This window comes from Petaurus breviceps, unplaced genomic scaffold (assembly GCF_028583685.1).
Source record: "Petaurus breviceps papuanus isolate PSGF00001 unplaced genomic scaffold, PetGlider_PUasm1.0 90692, whole genome shotgun sequence".
Classification (NCBI taxonomy): Eukaryota; Metazoa; Chordata; class Mammalia; order Diprotodontia; family Petauridae; genus Petaurus; species Petaurus breviceps.
In genome coordinates this window covers 9,933,503-9,948,193 of record NW_027187313.1, presented here as the reverse complement: position 1 = coordinate 9,948,193, position 14,691 = coordinate 9,933,503, and the positions used below count along the sequence as shown (strand labels likewise).

At 39.4% G+C, this 14,691-nt stretch overlaps 1 protein-coding gene across 1 annotated transcript; it reads right to left on the bottom strand.

The window, feature by feature from the left end:
- Positions 1–1,487: 1,487 nt before the first annotated feature.
- Positions 1,488–2,519, bottom strand: LOC138144252 (heterogeneous nuclear ribonucleoprotein H-like). Its single transcript, XM_069065613.1, has one exon. The coding sequence runs from the start codon at positions 2,517–2,519 to the stop codon at positions 1,488–1,490; it is 1,032 nt and encodes a 343-aa protein (XP_068921714.1).
- Between the last annotated feature and the right edge of the window lie 12,172 nt (positions 2,520–14,691).

Genomic DNA, 14,691 nt, shown 5'->3' with positions numbered 1-14,691 from the left:
CAGAGGGCAAAATAGAGGTTGAAAGAATTCACTGCTCACTTCCTGAAAAAAATCCCAAGAAGAAAACTCCTAGGAGTGCTCAGTAAGGAGGTGGGCAATACGCTTCATCATTGGTCTTCTGCAATTAGGGTTGTTCATTTCAGTGATAAAGGTTCTTTAATCTTTCCAGGATGGTTTTTTCTTTACAATGTTGCTGTCTCTGTGTATGTTTTTCTTGTACTTCTGCTTGCTTCATTTCATACAAATTTTCCAGATTACTCTGAAATTGACTGTTTTTGTCATTTCTTATAGAGCAGTAATGTTCCATTACATTCATATTACACAATTTGTTCAGCCATTCCCATGTGATGGGTGCTCTCTTAGTTTCCAGTTCTTTGCCACCAAGATAAGTGTTACTAAACATATTTTAATACATATTTCAGTCTTTTTCCTCTTTCTTTGATCTCTTTGGAGGTCTAGGCCTTGTAGTGGTTTCAGTGGGTCAAAGGGTATGCTCAATTTGGTGACTTTGTGTGTGTATATAATTCTGAAATGCTTTCCAGAATGAAAAACCATTGTTTTTCCAAATGAGTGGACCAATTTATAGCTCCATTTATCCTGTTTCTCTGAAGCCCTTCAGCAATTATTTTCTTTTTCAAATCATTTTTGCCAGTCTACAAAGTATGAGGGGGAACCTCAGAAGAGACCCTTATTTCTTCATTCTAAAGAAGAAGAAGAAGAAGAAGAAAGAAGCAGGAGGAGAGGAAGAGGGAAGAAGGGGAAGAAGAAAGGAGGAAAAGGAGGAAGAAGAAAGAAAAGAAAGAAAGGGAGGGAGGAAGGAAAGAAGAAAGGAAAACTCCCTTATAAAAGCAACTACATACACTGCTGGAGTTTGTGCAGTATGAAAATAGGAATTATTCTGTTTATTCCCAAGAAAGTGATACCTAGGAATTTTGGTACCCAGAGTTATTACCCCCCCACCACACACACACACACAAACATCCCTCACCTGAGAGAGTAAGACTGACAAGATTCATTGGAGTCACTTTTAGGAGAGAAATCTCCCACCCAGGAATACTAGTTTGAGGTTGCAGCTGTGGGGAACTATAGAAAATGACCATGGGGAGGAGGAACAGGACAAGGCAAAGGAAATAGCTGTCTATCTCTATCCTAAGCTCTGCTGTTTCTTCTGTGCTGGAAGACTACAAATGCTGTCAGCACTCTCTAAACTTGGCACCATTAGACAAAGCCCTTCTCCATTTCCCAGGAAGGCATATCACAAACATCTTCCTAGATGCAAAGAGGACAGAGCCCATTATCGCTTATATAATTCATAGTAAGAAGTGAGCAAGAGTGTGGACAGGGTCATAGTTTCTTTCAGTTAACTTTATTCACTGTGGTATTTACTTCCTGGGTGATTTTCTTGAACCACAGGCTATGCTGCCAAAGAATTTTTAAATTTAATTTTGTCTCCTTAATGAAAAGTGGAAAACAAAACCAAAGTGCAATCATCTCCATTTATCACACATGTTGCACATGCCCTTCACTCGCATGCACATGTTTCCTTTGCTGTAAATATGACTGTTCATCACTTCTCGATTCACACATACTCCTCCCAGGCTGTTTTTAAGACCACTGTTTATGCTACATCTCATATCCAGTTGTTGCCTCTCAAAAGGATCACCTCTGAACTGGTTTCCCCTGGCTCTTATAACTTTACTAGTGAATGTATCTGTTCTTTCTCTCGCAGTAGAGTATAAGAAAAGTTCAATGTACCTGTGCTGCATGTAGGTTTTCTCCTTCACCATGGCGGCCACTGCATCCTCATGTGTCACAAAATCAACATCAGCCTCTCCAGTTGCCTTCCCATCTTGGTCAATTTCAATGTGTACTCTTAAGGGGCAGAGTGGTGAAAAGAAATGGTAAATGTCATTCACTGTTGCTTTATAAGGCAGTCCTCTCATGTGTACCCAGTGGTGGCAAGTTGCATTATGAAAGATCAAATATCCATATGTGTTATCAGGTATTCTTCTGGTACTGTTGTTGAAGTCAATGATGTGGTTATCATTGGATCTATTCTTGCAATCATAGCTTCCATGTACCCTCTCATAGACTCTAGGTATCATTTCCTTATCAGAACCTTCTCCCCTTATGGTTTTAAGCCTCAATCCAGGGCCTTGCCTATCATAAGGGCCTGGCCTCTGCTTGACCATGAATGCCCGAAAGGGTCCCCAATGAGTGGGCATTTGTATTGAACCATCTTTGAGGTTTTCCATATAGCTAGGCTCTGGTCTTCCCTTGTGTTTCCTTATAGCTATTTCTGCTGCTTCCTGCGAAGCAAATTGTACCAGGGCAGTCCCTGTGCTCTTCCCCTGAAAGTCCACAGGAAGTATTATTCCACTGGGCACTGTTTCCAACCCTGAAAAGAAATGCCTAATGGTTTCCTTGTTACATCCAAAAGGGAGCCCTCGAATACAAAGAAGGCCACCATTAGCAATTAGGGAACCATCAGGAGTGGCCCGATTGAAAACCTGAATCATTTCAACATTATTCCAGGAAAACCCTTCATTGTACCCAGGCCCAATGCAATAACTCTGTTTCTTCATTTCCAGCTGAGGTTTATCATCTGATTTAAGATCTGCAAAGGTCTCACTTACTTAGTTTATATCCTTTTGGAGAGAAGTGAGTCTACACAAATGTTCTTTGAATTTGGTCTTTGGAGAAGCTGCTCTCAATCCTGTTTGGATAGTTTTTGTATCTTCACCATGTTCCAGTTGCTGCTAAAATGGTCAGGAGCATTTAAACAAAAAAGGTTCAGGCTGGTGTGGTTAAGAAGATAAGAAAGTTCTCTTGATAATTTTCATTTACAGATACAGAGAAACCTACAAGATACCATTGGCATTTGTCATTGAAGTTTTGCTATAGCAGAAGAATGAATTTTTATATGCTCATATTTTAGATTTGTGTTTTATCTCAATACTATTTTTTAAGCAATATGAAACACTGCACCTTCTACTAACACCTAAGTTTAAATGTCCAAACAAAACATGGGAAAGCCAAGCCTTAGGTCTTGTTTCAGTGAGTTAATGTGACATCATAAACCAAAAGGTCTCTGTTTGGGTGCTATGGTTACAAGCAGGATAGGAATAGTTAGGCTGGAATGATGTCACAGCATCCTTCAGAAGAGTAAAAGCAAAACTCCCTTGTTAACTCCCTTGCTGCCTAAATATCAAGAAATTTGGTTGTTTGCCATGTGTGTTACATTTTCTAACACACATTTTCCCCCTCTATGTCTTGGCAGGGCATGTGCCAGTTTTCTTAAGAATTTCTTTTATCTGACCCATATGCACAAAAATATTCATAGCAGTTCTTTTTGTAGTAGCAAAGAATTGGAGATCAAGGGGATGCCCATCAATTGGGGAATGGCTAAACAAGTTATGGTATATGAATATAATGGAATACTATTGTGCTGTAAGAAATGAGGAGCAGACAGACTTTCATAATAACCTAGAGAGACTTATATAAATTGATGCTGAGGGGCAGCCAGGTGGCTCAGCGAGTAAGAGCACTGGCTCCAGTGTTGGGATGACCTGGTTCAAGTCCGGGCTCAGATACTCGGCACCACACCCAGAAATGGCTGGCTGTGTAACCTTGAGCAAGTTACTTAACCCCGATTGCTTTAAAAAAATAAAAAAATAAATAAATTGATGCTGAGTGAGGGGAACAGAACCAGGTGAACATTGTACACAATTACAGACACATTGTATCTGTGATCACTAACTTTGATAGACTGGGCTCCTCTCAGCAATGCAAGGCTATAAAACAATGCCAAAAGACTCATGATGGAAAGTGTTATCCACATCCAGAGAAAGAATAAGTCTGAATGCAGATTGAAACAAACTCCTTGCTCTCTTTTTTGTTTTGTTTTGTTTCTTCTTTCTCGTTCATTCCATTGGTTGTAATCTTTCTTTACAACTTGACTAATGTTTAGTTGAAGGTATTTGTAGAACCTATTATCAGATTGCATGCCACCATGGGGTGAGGAGGGGGGAGGAGAGAGAGAGGGAGAAAATTTGAAACTCAAGGGATTGTGGAACTGAATATTGTAAACTAAAAGTAGATACATAATATATATTTTTTTAAAAAGAAAGAAAAAAAAAGAAACATAATCTGGCCTTAGTCCAGTTCATTTCTTTGTAGAAGTCCATTAAAAAAAAGAATTTCTTTTATCTTTTTTGTTTACTTTTTCTTTTTAGTATGATAAACATGGTTAACTATTGTATTGCTGGTAAATATATATCCCTGATGGAATGCAGTAGAAAGGAAGGAGGGAGGGAGAGAATGAGTCTTATATTGTGTTACCTTTTTGTCATACAAGTTCTCAGACTTACAGCTCTCTCAGAGCTGTAAGAAAAAGAATGATTGATTTTCAAAAATAACTTCCAAGGCAGAAAAAGAAGACATACTGGGACTCCTCAGCACTTAGCGCAGTGCCTGGCATATAGTAGATACTTTAAAAGTGCATTGGTTGATTGATTGACTAGTAAATGAATTTTCCTAGCATTTTCCTTCCCATTTTTTCTGTAGGTCAGGTTTGAAAGGAAAATCACTCCATGGAAGGGATAAACTGAAGGAATAGTTAGAAAGAAAGTCAGGTACAAGAGAAGGAGCTGAAGGAGTGATTGGCTAGGGAGGTATGTTATTGTTCAGTTATTTCAGTCATTCCAGACTCTTTGTGACCCTATTTGGAATTCTCTTGGCAAAGATACTGGAATGGTTTGACATTTCCTTCTCCAACTCATTTTATAGATGAGGAAACCAAGGCAAACAGGGTTAAATGACTTGCCCAAGGTCACACAGCTAGTAAGTGCCTGAGGCTGGATTTGAGCTCAGGTCTTTCTGACTCCCTCCCCAGCTCTGACAATGCAGCTCTTGAGCATCATGGCACATTCCACTGGTACACTTAAGTGGTTCTATGTTTCTTTCAATTTAGCTACTTCCTCCTACAGTATAGATCACCATCTAAACATACCTCCCCAGCTATATAGTTCTTGTTTAAATTATAAATTTGTATCTGAGGTCTTTCTAACATTCAAAGGGAGTGGGGTGGGGGGCTTCCTCATTTTCTCTTAACATAATCATGATACCAACAGAGCATGAAGCTCCATTGATATCATGACAAAAGTGAAGCATCATTCTCTTGTCATACGATCCACCTATCACTTTCATTCATACATTTCTTTGATGACATCTTTAATACTGATTTCATCTTCAAATTTCCTTGTTACTGTGTAGCAGCCTACTAGGAACCTCTCCATTACCCCCTAAAAACATTATTAAAAATTTGATGCATCAATCTGCTCCCTATCTACATACCCAACCCTCTCACCCTTAGAATCAGAAAGCTGGAGGAAGGCATGAACTTTGATCAAAGTTAAAGATGTGTGAAAAAGCTATGCTTCATTCTTTAAAGAGGAAACACTAATAACCATGTGAAAAAGTTTTCAAATTCTTTGATAAAAAAAGAATTCAAATTAAAACAATTCTGATACCTTACAGGCATTCAGTTAGCAAAGATAGTAAAAAAAACAATAAACAATAAAATCCAGTTCTGGGGAGGGGGAGGGGACACTCATGGAAAAACAGGCACAATATTAGATTGTTGGTAGAACTGTGAACTGGTGCCATCTTTGTTGGAAAGCATCATGGTATATAAGATGAGCTAGAAAACTGTTCATATCCTTTCACCCAGTGTAGCAGCAAGCACCCCCAATGTTCCCAGGGTGGCTGCTAGCAATACAGGTTCTTGGATCTGCTTTGTTAAAGGAAAGCAACTCAAAATGGGTTAACAAGCTTACTTTAATCAGTCAGACATATATCGTTTACCTTGTTCAGGGGAAAAAGGTCAGCACCCCGAATTTCAAAGCATACAGGCAGAATTATCAAGACAGAAACAGATCAAGTAGACAGCTTTCCAAACTGTCCAGCTATTACATCCATACCAAATCAACATCTGGGTTTTTCAAAGGGGGGGGGGCCTGGACAACGGCTTCCCAGAATACAGACCAAATCACAGAACACTTCTCAAAGTGAGCCCCCAAAACAAAGCCTCTCATCAGGGCTTATATAGCCTTCTCCTGGCTCAGAGAATGTAACAACCTTGTTGACTCACTGGCCAATCAAGAAGTGTCTACTGAAAAACAAGCCTCCCACCCCAGGCTTCAGGTGCACTTTAGCCTAGGGGCAGGGAAGATCTTCCAGATCTGCATTTCCATTACACCTAGTGATCCCACTACTGGGACTAGACCTAAATAAGAATGTTATTGGCCAAGAGAAAGAAAATTGACTTCTTTACAAAAGTATTCCTGGCAGCATTATTTGCAAAGAAAAAAAAAACCACAGGAAACCAATCATGTGCCCAGTATTTTGGGAATAGCTGAACAAATTTCAGTTTATGCATGTCATATCAATTTCATGGTTCTTGAGTTCAGAAATTTAGAACTGGAAGGGAGCTCAGAGTTTATCTAATTCAACTTGCTCATTATGAGACTCAGAGAGCCTACGTGATAGATATGCTTTAGAACATATAGGAACAGAGAGCTATGATTTGATCTCAGATCCTCTGATTTCTATTCAAGCAACCTCTCCCAGGCCCCCATTGCCTCTGGTATTGTGACATGAAGACATCATAAATGTGAAGCATGTGCATAAATCTGACAAGACCTCCATAAAATAAAATAGAGTGAAGGTATACACAATATACGTATACACTGATTGCAACAGTTTAAGAAGATCTAGAAAATACAAAAGAGGGAGAAAAACATAGAAGGGCATTTAGATTCAAACAGGACAATTTGGTCACTGTTACTTAAGTTAATATAAACATTTGAAGATAAGCCTTAAAGAATGCTCTTGGGGTGGCCAGGTAGCACAGCAAGTAAGAGCACCGGCTCCAGCATCAGGATGACCTGGGGATCAAATCTGGGCTCAGATACTCAGCACCACACCCAGAAATAACTGTCCGTGTAACCTTGAGCAAGTTACTTAACCCCGATTGCTTAAAAAAAAAAAAGAATGCTCTTACTCTTGCTTGAACAATTGAATATTGTTTTCATAGTGTACTTTTGGTAATTGCTAGGTTTATTGTCAAAAAAGGATTCTTATTCTCATCCACAAATTGGGATTTATTAAAAGGGGATCTAATTCTGGTTACCCATGCCCCAGATGTGAAATGGTCTTTTCTTTTGGCAAAATTGCTGCATAGTTAACCAAAGTTGCTGTGTAGTTAACTAGACTAGACAGCCTGTCTAGTTAACCTAATGCTCTTCAGTTACTCATTAATAAGCAATTATTCAGTTTATGCATGTCATATTAATTTCATGGTTCTTGAGTTCAGAAATGTGCAATTTGCTTCACAGGTTTAAATTCTGGGATGGCAAATCAGATTTTACAAAGGGTACTCTTTTTGACCCATTAAATTACCCCAGAAATGCCCCAAACACATACCTCAAGGGCTTCTTTTTTTTTTTAAGTAATTGGGGTTAAGTAACTTGCTCAAGGTTATACAGCCAGTTATTTCTGGGTGTGGTGCTAAGTATCTGAGCCTGGATTCGATCCTAGGTCATCCCGACACTGGGGCCAGTGCTCTTACTCGCTGAGCCACCTGGCTGCCCCTAAGCAATTGGGGTTAAATAACTTGCTCAAGGTTACATGGCCAGGTGTTTCAGGGTGGGTGCTAAGTGTCTGAGCCCAGATTGGATCCCAGGTCATCCCGACTCTGGGGCCAGTGCTTTTACTTGCTGTGCTACCTGGCCTCCCCAAGGGCTCCTTTCTTATGGGCACAGAAACACTGCAGAGATTGCTTAGGTGTTAACTATAAAGGTTGCAATGCCTTGGTGACAAATTGTCTCTTAATGATTGAGCAATAAGTACCATAGATAGTTCACAGATGAGGCAAAATAATCATAAAAATTTTGGATGCTATAACCTCTTAGAAAAATACCTTCTGGTGTTACCATGGTAAGAAAATAATTTTAGAATTAGAGAAAGATTACATTTAACTATTATTTATTTGTTGGACTAAAGGGAATTTAGTTCTCAAATTCCATTAAGGATCCGACTGAAAAAAAATTAAATGTCTTTAAAACCCCCTTGGGGAAAGGAAACCAATCAAATGAGTGATTTCATTGTTTTCAACTTTATTTTTGAATCCTAAACATGTGTGGTGGAAAAAGGATCTTATTTTAATACTGAGACAAATCACATGTAATAAACTGGGATACCTGAGACTCTTGTAGCTGGACAGCAAGTATTGAGTTTTTCAAAGCAAGTCTGTTGAATGCCAGGATTTAGCACAAAAACAACTTGGTTGTTTTTTTTTTTTATTCTTCCCCCACCCTACCCCCCAACCTTTTTTGGTAAAGAACATGTGGCTCAAAGGTTTAGAATGAAGTTACAGAGAAAACATTTCAACACCCTTTTTCTTTAATCCGTCCCAATAAGCAGGCTGCAAAAACACATATGAGGTCCAGAGGAAGCATTGCCAGCCTTCACATTGGGGCTCAAGGAGACAGACCTTTGCCTTGGAACCACTATTGAATCTGACTTGCCAGCTTTTAAAATGTTACATTCTGTTGATCTTAGGAACAAAGCGTTTATCATATATTATGGAATGGGACTGGATCTGTGATTTCATTGATAGAGGGGCCACCTTCTATCAATAGAGGTTGGTTGGTACCTGTTCTATAACTTAGAGTCTTAGCAAATTGCCTTAGGCACTAAAAAGTTAAGTAAAAATAAAAATAACAGCTAGGATTTATATAAAGACATACATTATCTCACTGGATTCTCACAATAACCCTGTGTAGTAGGTGTTGTTGTTATCTCCATTTTACAGATGTCAGGTTAAGTGACTTGTGTAGCTAGTAAATGTCTGAGGCAAGAATCAAATTCGGGTCTTACTCCAACTCCAGCATTTTATTCCCTATTTCACTGAACTGCTTTAAAGTGACTCGCCTAAATTCACACAACCAGTAATGGGTGAGAGGCCGCACTTGATCCTAGGTCTTCTTTACTCTATGATGATTTGCTATCTACTACTTCAATCTGCTGCTTAATTTTATCTTTATGTCCATACGTGATATATTCTTTCCCTTCTCTCTCTACCTGCTAAATAAATAGGTCTCAATATTTCTGCATCTTGTGCACCAGTGATATCAAGAGCCTTGAAAATGGTGACAGTGACAGTTGTTAGTGAACATTTATTAAGCTCTCTGTCAGGCACTATGCTACGTTCTGGCGATACAAAGACAAACAAAAGATAGTTGCTTCTCTCAAGGAGCTCACAGTCCAATGGGAGAGGAACGTGCAAACCACTACATACAAACTATACACAGGCTAAATTGGAGATAATCAACTGAGGGAAGATATTAGAATTAAGAAAGATTGGGAAAGGTTTCCTATAGAAGATGGGATTGAAGGAAGCCAGGGAAGTGTGGAGGTGGAAATGAGGAATTTACACAAAGGACCAGAGATACATCAAACTTCAGAATTATGTTAAAATATAACTTACATTGATAAAAATGGTCAAATTTGTGTAGTTAGTGAGTTATATAATGAATCCCAAGATCATAGGTTTAGAGCCATAAAGCGTCTAAGAGGTGATCAAATTCAAGCCCTTCATTTTACAGATGAGAAAACTTCAGCCCAGAGAGGGAAGTGACTTGCCCAAAGTCTCACAGGTGGCCAAGTTGGGGTGCAGAGTTGGTGTCCTTTGTCTCCAAATCCTTTACATTTTCTGCTACAATGTCACACTGTCTTGTTAGACTGACTTTAATATACTACTTTCAGAGTAATTGGTCTTTCGACAGACTCCAACCTTAAAACAACATTTATGTATTCATAGACTTAGAGAATCACTGATGTACTAATCTTTCATAAAATAGGAATGCTCATTCAATCAGACAGGTCAAATGAGTGAGTAGGGATTAGAATTCTGGAACTGAAATTCCTCTATTTCTAGAACTTTCAGGATCCAAATTTGAGCTTGTAAATTGCTTTAGCACCCACTTCTTAGGGCACTGTGGCATCCAAGACAAGATGCATCCCAGTTCCAGGGAGTGAAATAATATTAAGAGCAGACACTAGGCTTCTTTCCCATCATTGTAAAGCACAGGAAAATACTCATTTCTTAACTTCCCAAATGTGAAAAACAAACACATTTGAAAAGCCGAATTCCAGCACTCAATAAACATTTCCAGCACTGTGTGAGTCACTGAAACTGTACTGGTAGGAGAAAGCAAAGAATACATGTAATTTCAAATTTCATTGTCATGTGTCGGCCATGCAGCAGCACCTTATCATGGTTAGCTACGTCCAGCTATTTACCAAATGCAAGCTGTGACCAGTTTTAACTCAGTTTTGTTATTTCAAATCAAATCCAATTCCATACAGGCATTTTAGGTGGGGAAAAAACTCCACACACAGATAGTCCACAGGAAGAGATATTGCCTGTATTCATGATTTCTGTTAAAGGCAATACAATCCTCTTAGTCTCCCAAGGTCTAAACATTGGAAAAATTTTTTACTTTCTTATTGATTTCCTATATTCAACCAGTCACTAAGACAAGTTGATTCTTCCTTTGAGAGATTTTTCATATTTGTTCCTTTCTCTCTTTTCTTATTACTTAGAGAGGTGCCTCCACCTTAGTTTGGAGATGGGGGGTGGAGGGGCGGCAACCTCTGGCTTTGAGGCCACATGTGACTCTTCAGGTCTTCAAGTGCAGCCCTTTGACTGAATCCGAACTTCACAGAACAAATCCCTTTAATAAAAAGAGTTTCTGTAAAACTTGGACTTAGTCCAAAGGCCATGCGCAAGGACCTAAAAGACCACATGTGGCCTCAAGGCCACAGGTTTTCCACCTCTGAATGAGACTTTCATCCATTTATACCTGGATTATTTTAATGGGCTTTTAATCTCTCTGCTTCCAATATGGGGAGGTCTTCTCACTGTCCATGAATTAATGAATAAAAAAAGGTACTTAGCATGTGCCAGGCATTGTGCTAAGCCCCGGGGATACAAATAAAAAGTAGATTTCTTGCTCTTAAGGAACATGTATTCTATTATAGGAATATAGCATATATAGTAGAGTATTGACCAAGTAAAGGAATTTTGGTCTGGGGAGTCACAGGGATGATGAATTGGCAGCCAATGGACATGAAGCAATGGTAGCATTTAATGGCTTGCTGTGCCCAAAGTAATAGTATGTGTAAAGTGGGAGTTGGATTGGAGGAGAATGTGCATGTGACAGAGGACAAATGGAATGGTAACCTGGGTGGATAACTAGATATAGTGTGAAAGGGCATAGAGCTAGGTAGATATAACAGTATTAACCGTAGCACTAACTAAATCAGCTGTTATTGATTAATTTGATTTATTTCTAGTATGATTATAAGATTAGGTTTCCTTCTTTAGGAAAAGCTAGTCCTAACAACTAAGCCAGGCTAACATAAATAGTTTCTTAAGTCTAGGTTACTTATAGAATTAGTAGATAGATTAAGAGGACTTTATGATTGAGTTGCAGATAATTTAGAAGAATAAAATAACCATAAGATTATAAAAGTTTTTTCAAAAGGCTAAGTCCCCTTTCTAGTAGAAAGTGGGGTTGACCAGCAGCTAAGTTCCTCTTTTTGGCAGCTGGAGAAAGAGGTTAGTCAGAGACTAAGTTAAGCCTCCCTTTTTTTTCTTTAACTAGTATCTAAATTAAGTAACATTCTAAGGAAAGTAGGGGGTGACTGCTAACCATTGACTACAAGTTCCTCTTTCCCAATAACTTTCTGGTTATAAAAGATACCACCTGGAAGAAAGGATGTCTAGCATAGAATTAAGAAAGTCAGGGAGAAGCTAATAGTCAGGTGACCTGTCTAGTCTAATTGAATTATGTTCAAAACAAATTTCTGTCATTTTTCCAATTCTTTTTTGTTATAGAAACCATCTCTATAAATCATTCCCTGTCTCTGACTTCTGAGGAGGTGACTTGGTTTAATATGCAAAAGCTAGCTTTGTAAATTAAATCATAGATGGCTGGTAACTTTGTCCTCAGTTTCCTTTTTATTTCAGATAATCAATTTGGACATGTTTTGACTTGTGGGTGAATTGGATTTAAGAGTGGTAGAGTTGAAAAATCGTTAGCCTCACTCTGTCTTCCTCAGTCAATGAAGTCCAATGGCAGGACAAAAGTCAAGATAACTGGAGATGGCCTGAGATGTAGTGAATGGCCTTGGCATCTTCAACGCCTGACCAAGCTCTAAGTGCTCCACGGTGCTTGCGTCAGTCACCTTCATGGCCTTTGAAACAAATCATTCTCATTCATCCCTTCTGCTGAGGGGAAGTCTTCACATGCTTGGGGTAGACATCCTCCTAACTGGTCCAGTCCATCTGCTGAGATGGTTTACCAAGCTGTGACCATTGTACATGCTACAGCTTCTTGGAGCCACAGGTGAGAGTTGGGTAAATCAGTTGGCCATCAAAAATGGGTGAGTAGCACTGAAGAGGGCTTGACAAGCCCTCGCACCAGAGGTACTAGTCTTCCTGAGCACCCCATACACAGCTGTGGGAAGAATGGTTGCAAACTTAAGAGTACATTTACAGTGAGGTGCAAATGTAGGAAACGCGTGGCCAAGGAAGTGCCTCTCTCTGGTCCTTGGGGCCCTGGGCTGCTCCCTGGGCTCCTTTTGTAAGAGGATTGTTCACCTGGGCTCCTTGGGTCTGATTCTCTCCACACTGGCTCCATGAATGGCTCTCTCCTCTGTTTGTCAAGTATTATCATGTCCCTCCATTGAGTCACCACCTCTCTGTGTTTGTGGGCACCCCTCTTCCCTAGACCATGCTTCCAACTCACACTGACAAATTCTTAAACTGGAAGATGGGGTAGAAAATCCTTTCAACTGCCACTTGTCCCTAGTATAGACACAGCAAGAACACTCCATAAAGCTGCTTCCATTCTAGGATTATATTGATTTTTCAAATGCTTAGCTATTTAAAGCCCTCCAAGAGGTGGCCCAGACTCCCCGCCCCCCAATTTAGAGGAAAGTGTTGGTGTTTCATAAACAGATAAGGTATTAGCATCTTGTTAACATGTTAACACCTCATTGATACACATGCATATCCTGAAAGGAAAAACCTGCTGGTCAAGGACCAACTTCTTTCCCATACTTTTTTACTGGCTTTTGTTAGGTGCATTCTATCCCTTATGGAGACCATATCACATCTATACTTTAAGCCATGGTCCAGAAATCCAAATCTCGATCCAAAACACCATCTTCTTAGCAAGCTGTTGACTTGTTAAATTTGTCTCCTTCCTCTGAAATCCCCTATAGTCAATCCAACAAGAGAAGTGACAAAAACACCAACCATGTCCTTAAGGTCTTCAGTTTCATTTCTTGGACATCACAATCATTGGTAATGCTCTTAAAGTTCCTCCTGGCCATGTTATTCCTCTGTGAAGCAGAAAGTGTGGTTATCAGGAGACTTTCTATAGCATACTTGATTTATAAAGGCACTAAAAGTGACAGGAACTTAGAAGACAAGGAGACATCTCATACAGAGGATGATGGATTGGAAAGATTCAAGGATGAAGAAATATTTAAGATGGGCCCTTTGATCATATATTTAGAGCTGACTAGTCTGACTACTGAACATTTCAAATTGGATGTCCTATAGACATCTCATTCACAATTGATACCGTGTTTCCCCGATAATAAGACACTGTCTTATTAATTTTTTTGGACAGAAAAACACCAGAGGGCTTATTTTCAGGGGAGGACTTATTTTAATGAACATTGACAGCAATTTTAATAAACAGGTAAATGTGAACAAAAAAATGTACCTTTATTCAATAATGAATTCAATAAAGAACAGGATGACGCGTTCACTGCTGCAGCTCTGATTAGATGCAGCTCGGAGCATGGCGTGCGTTTCAGGGGGGGGGGTGGTGCATACAGAGGGTACCGTAATGTAGCGTGTAGCGCAGGGGATCACCTTCACTACAGTAGCAATCTCAATAGGGCTTATTTTCGGGGGAGGGCTTATTTTAGGGGAATCTTACACAGTAAGGGGAGGGCTTATTTTTGGGATAGGTCTTATTATCGGGGAAACACAGTATTGCTAAAGCCCAGATTTGACTACATTACTCTCCTTATTTAAAAGTTTCCATAATTCCCTATTGCCTCCAGCATCAAATACAAATTCCTCTGTTTGGCCTTTAAGACTTTTATAATCTTACTCTATTTCACCTTTCTAAATCAATTTCCTATTATGCCCCTCTTAGCATCCTTCATTCCAACCAAACTGGCTTTGTGTTCCCCGAAGTGGATTTTGTCTCTTGCCTCTGGGCTTTTTCATTGAATGTCCATATGCTTGGAATAGTAATCCTTGCTCCCCTCCCCCCACCTTTCTGCCTTTTAGAATTTCTAGTCACAGTCAAGGTTTGGTTTCAAAGATTACCTGCTATCCGAGGCCTCTCTGATCCTGCCAGGTGGTAGTCCTCCCACTGTCCCCAGCCAAAATAACTATCTATTAACTGGATTTATGTTGCCTTTTCTTATCTCTCAACATTTTTATCTTCTTCCTTCATAACTCTTTTAATTTTTGTCTCTGTATTTCTGGGTCTGGCATAGAAGAGTTAGTTGCTTAGTAAATTCTTGTTGAATTGA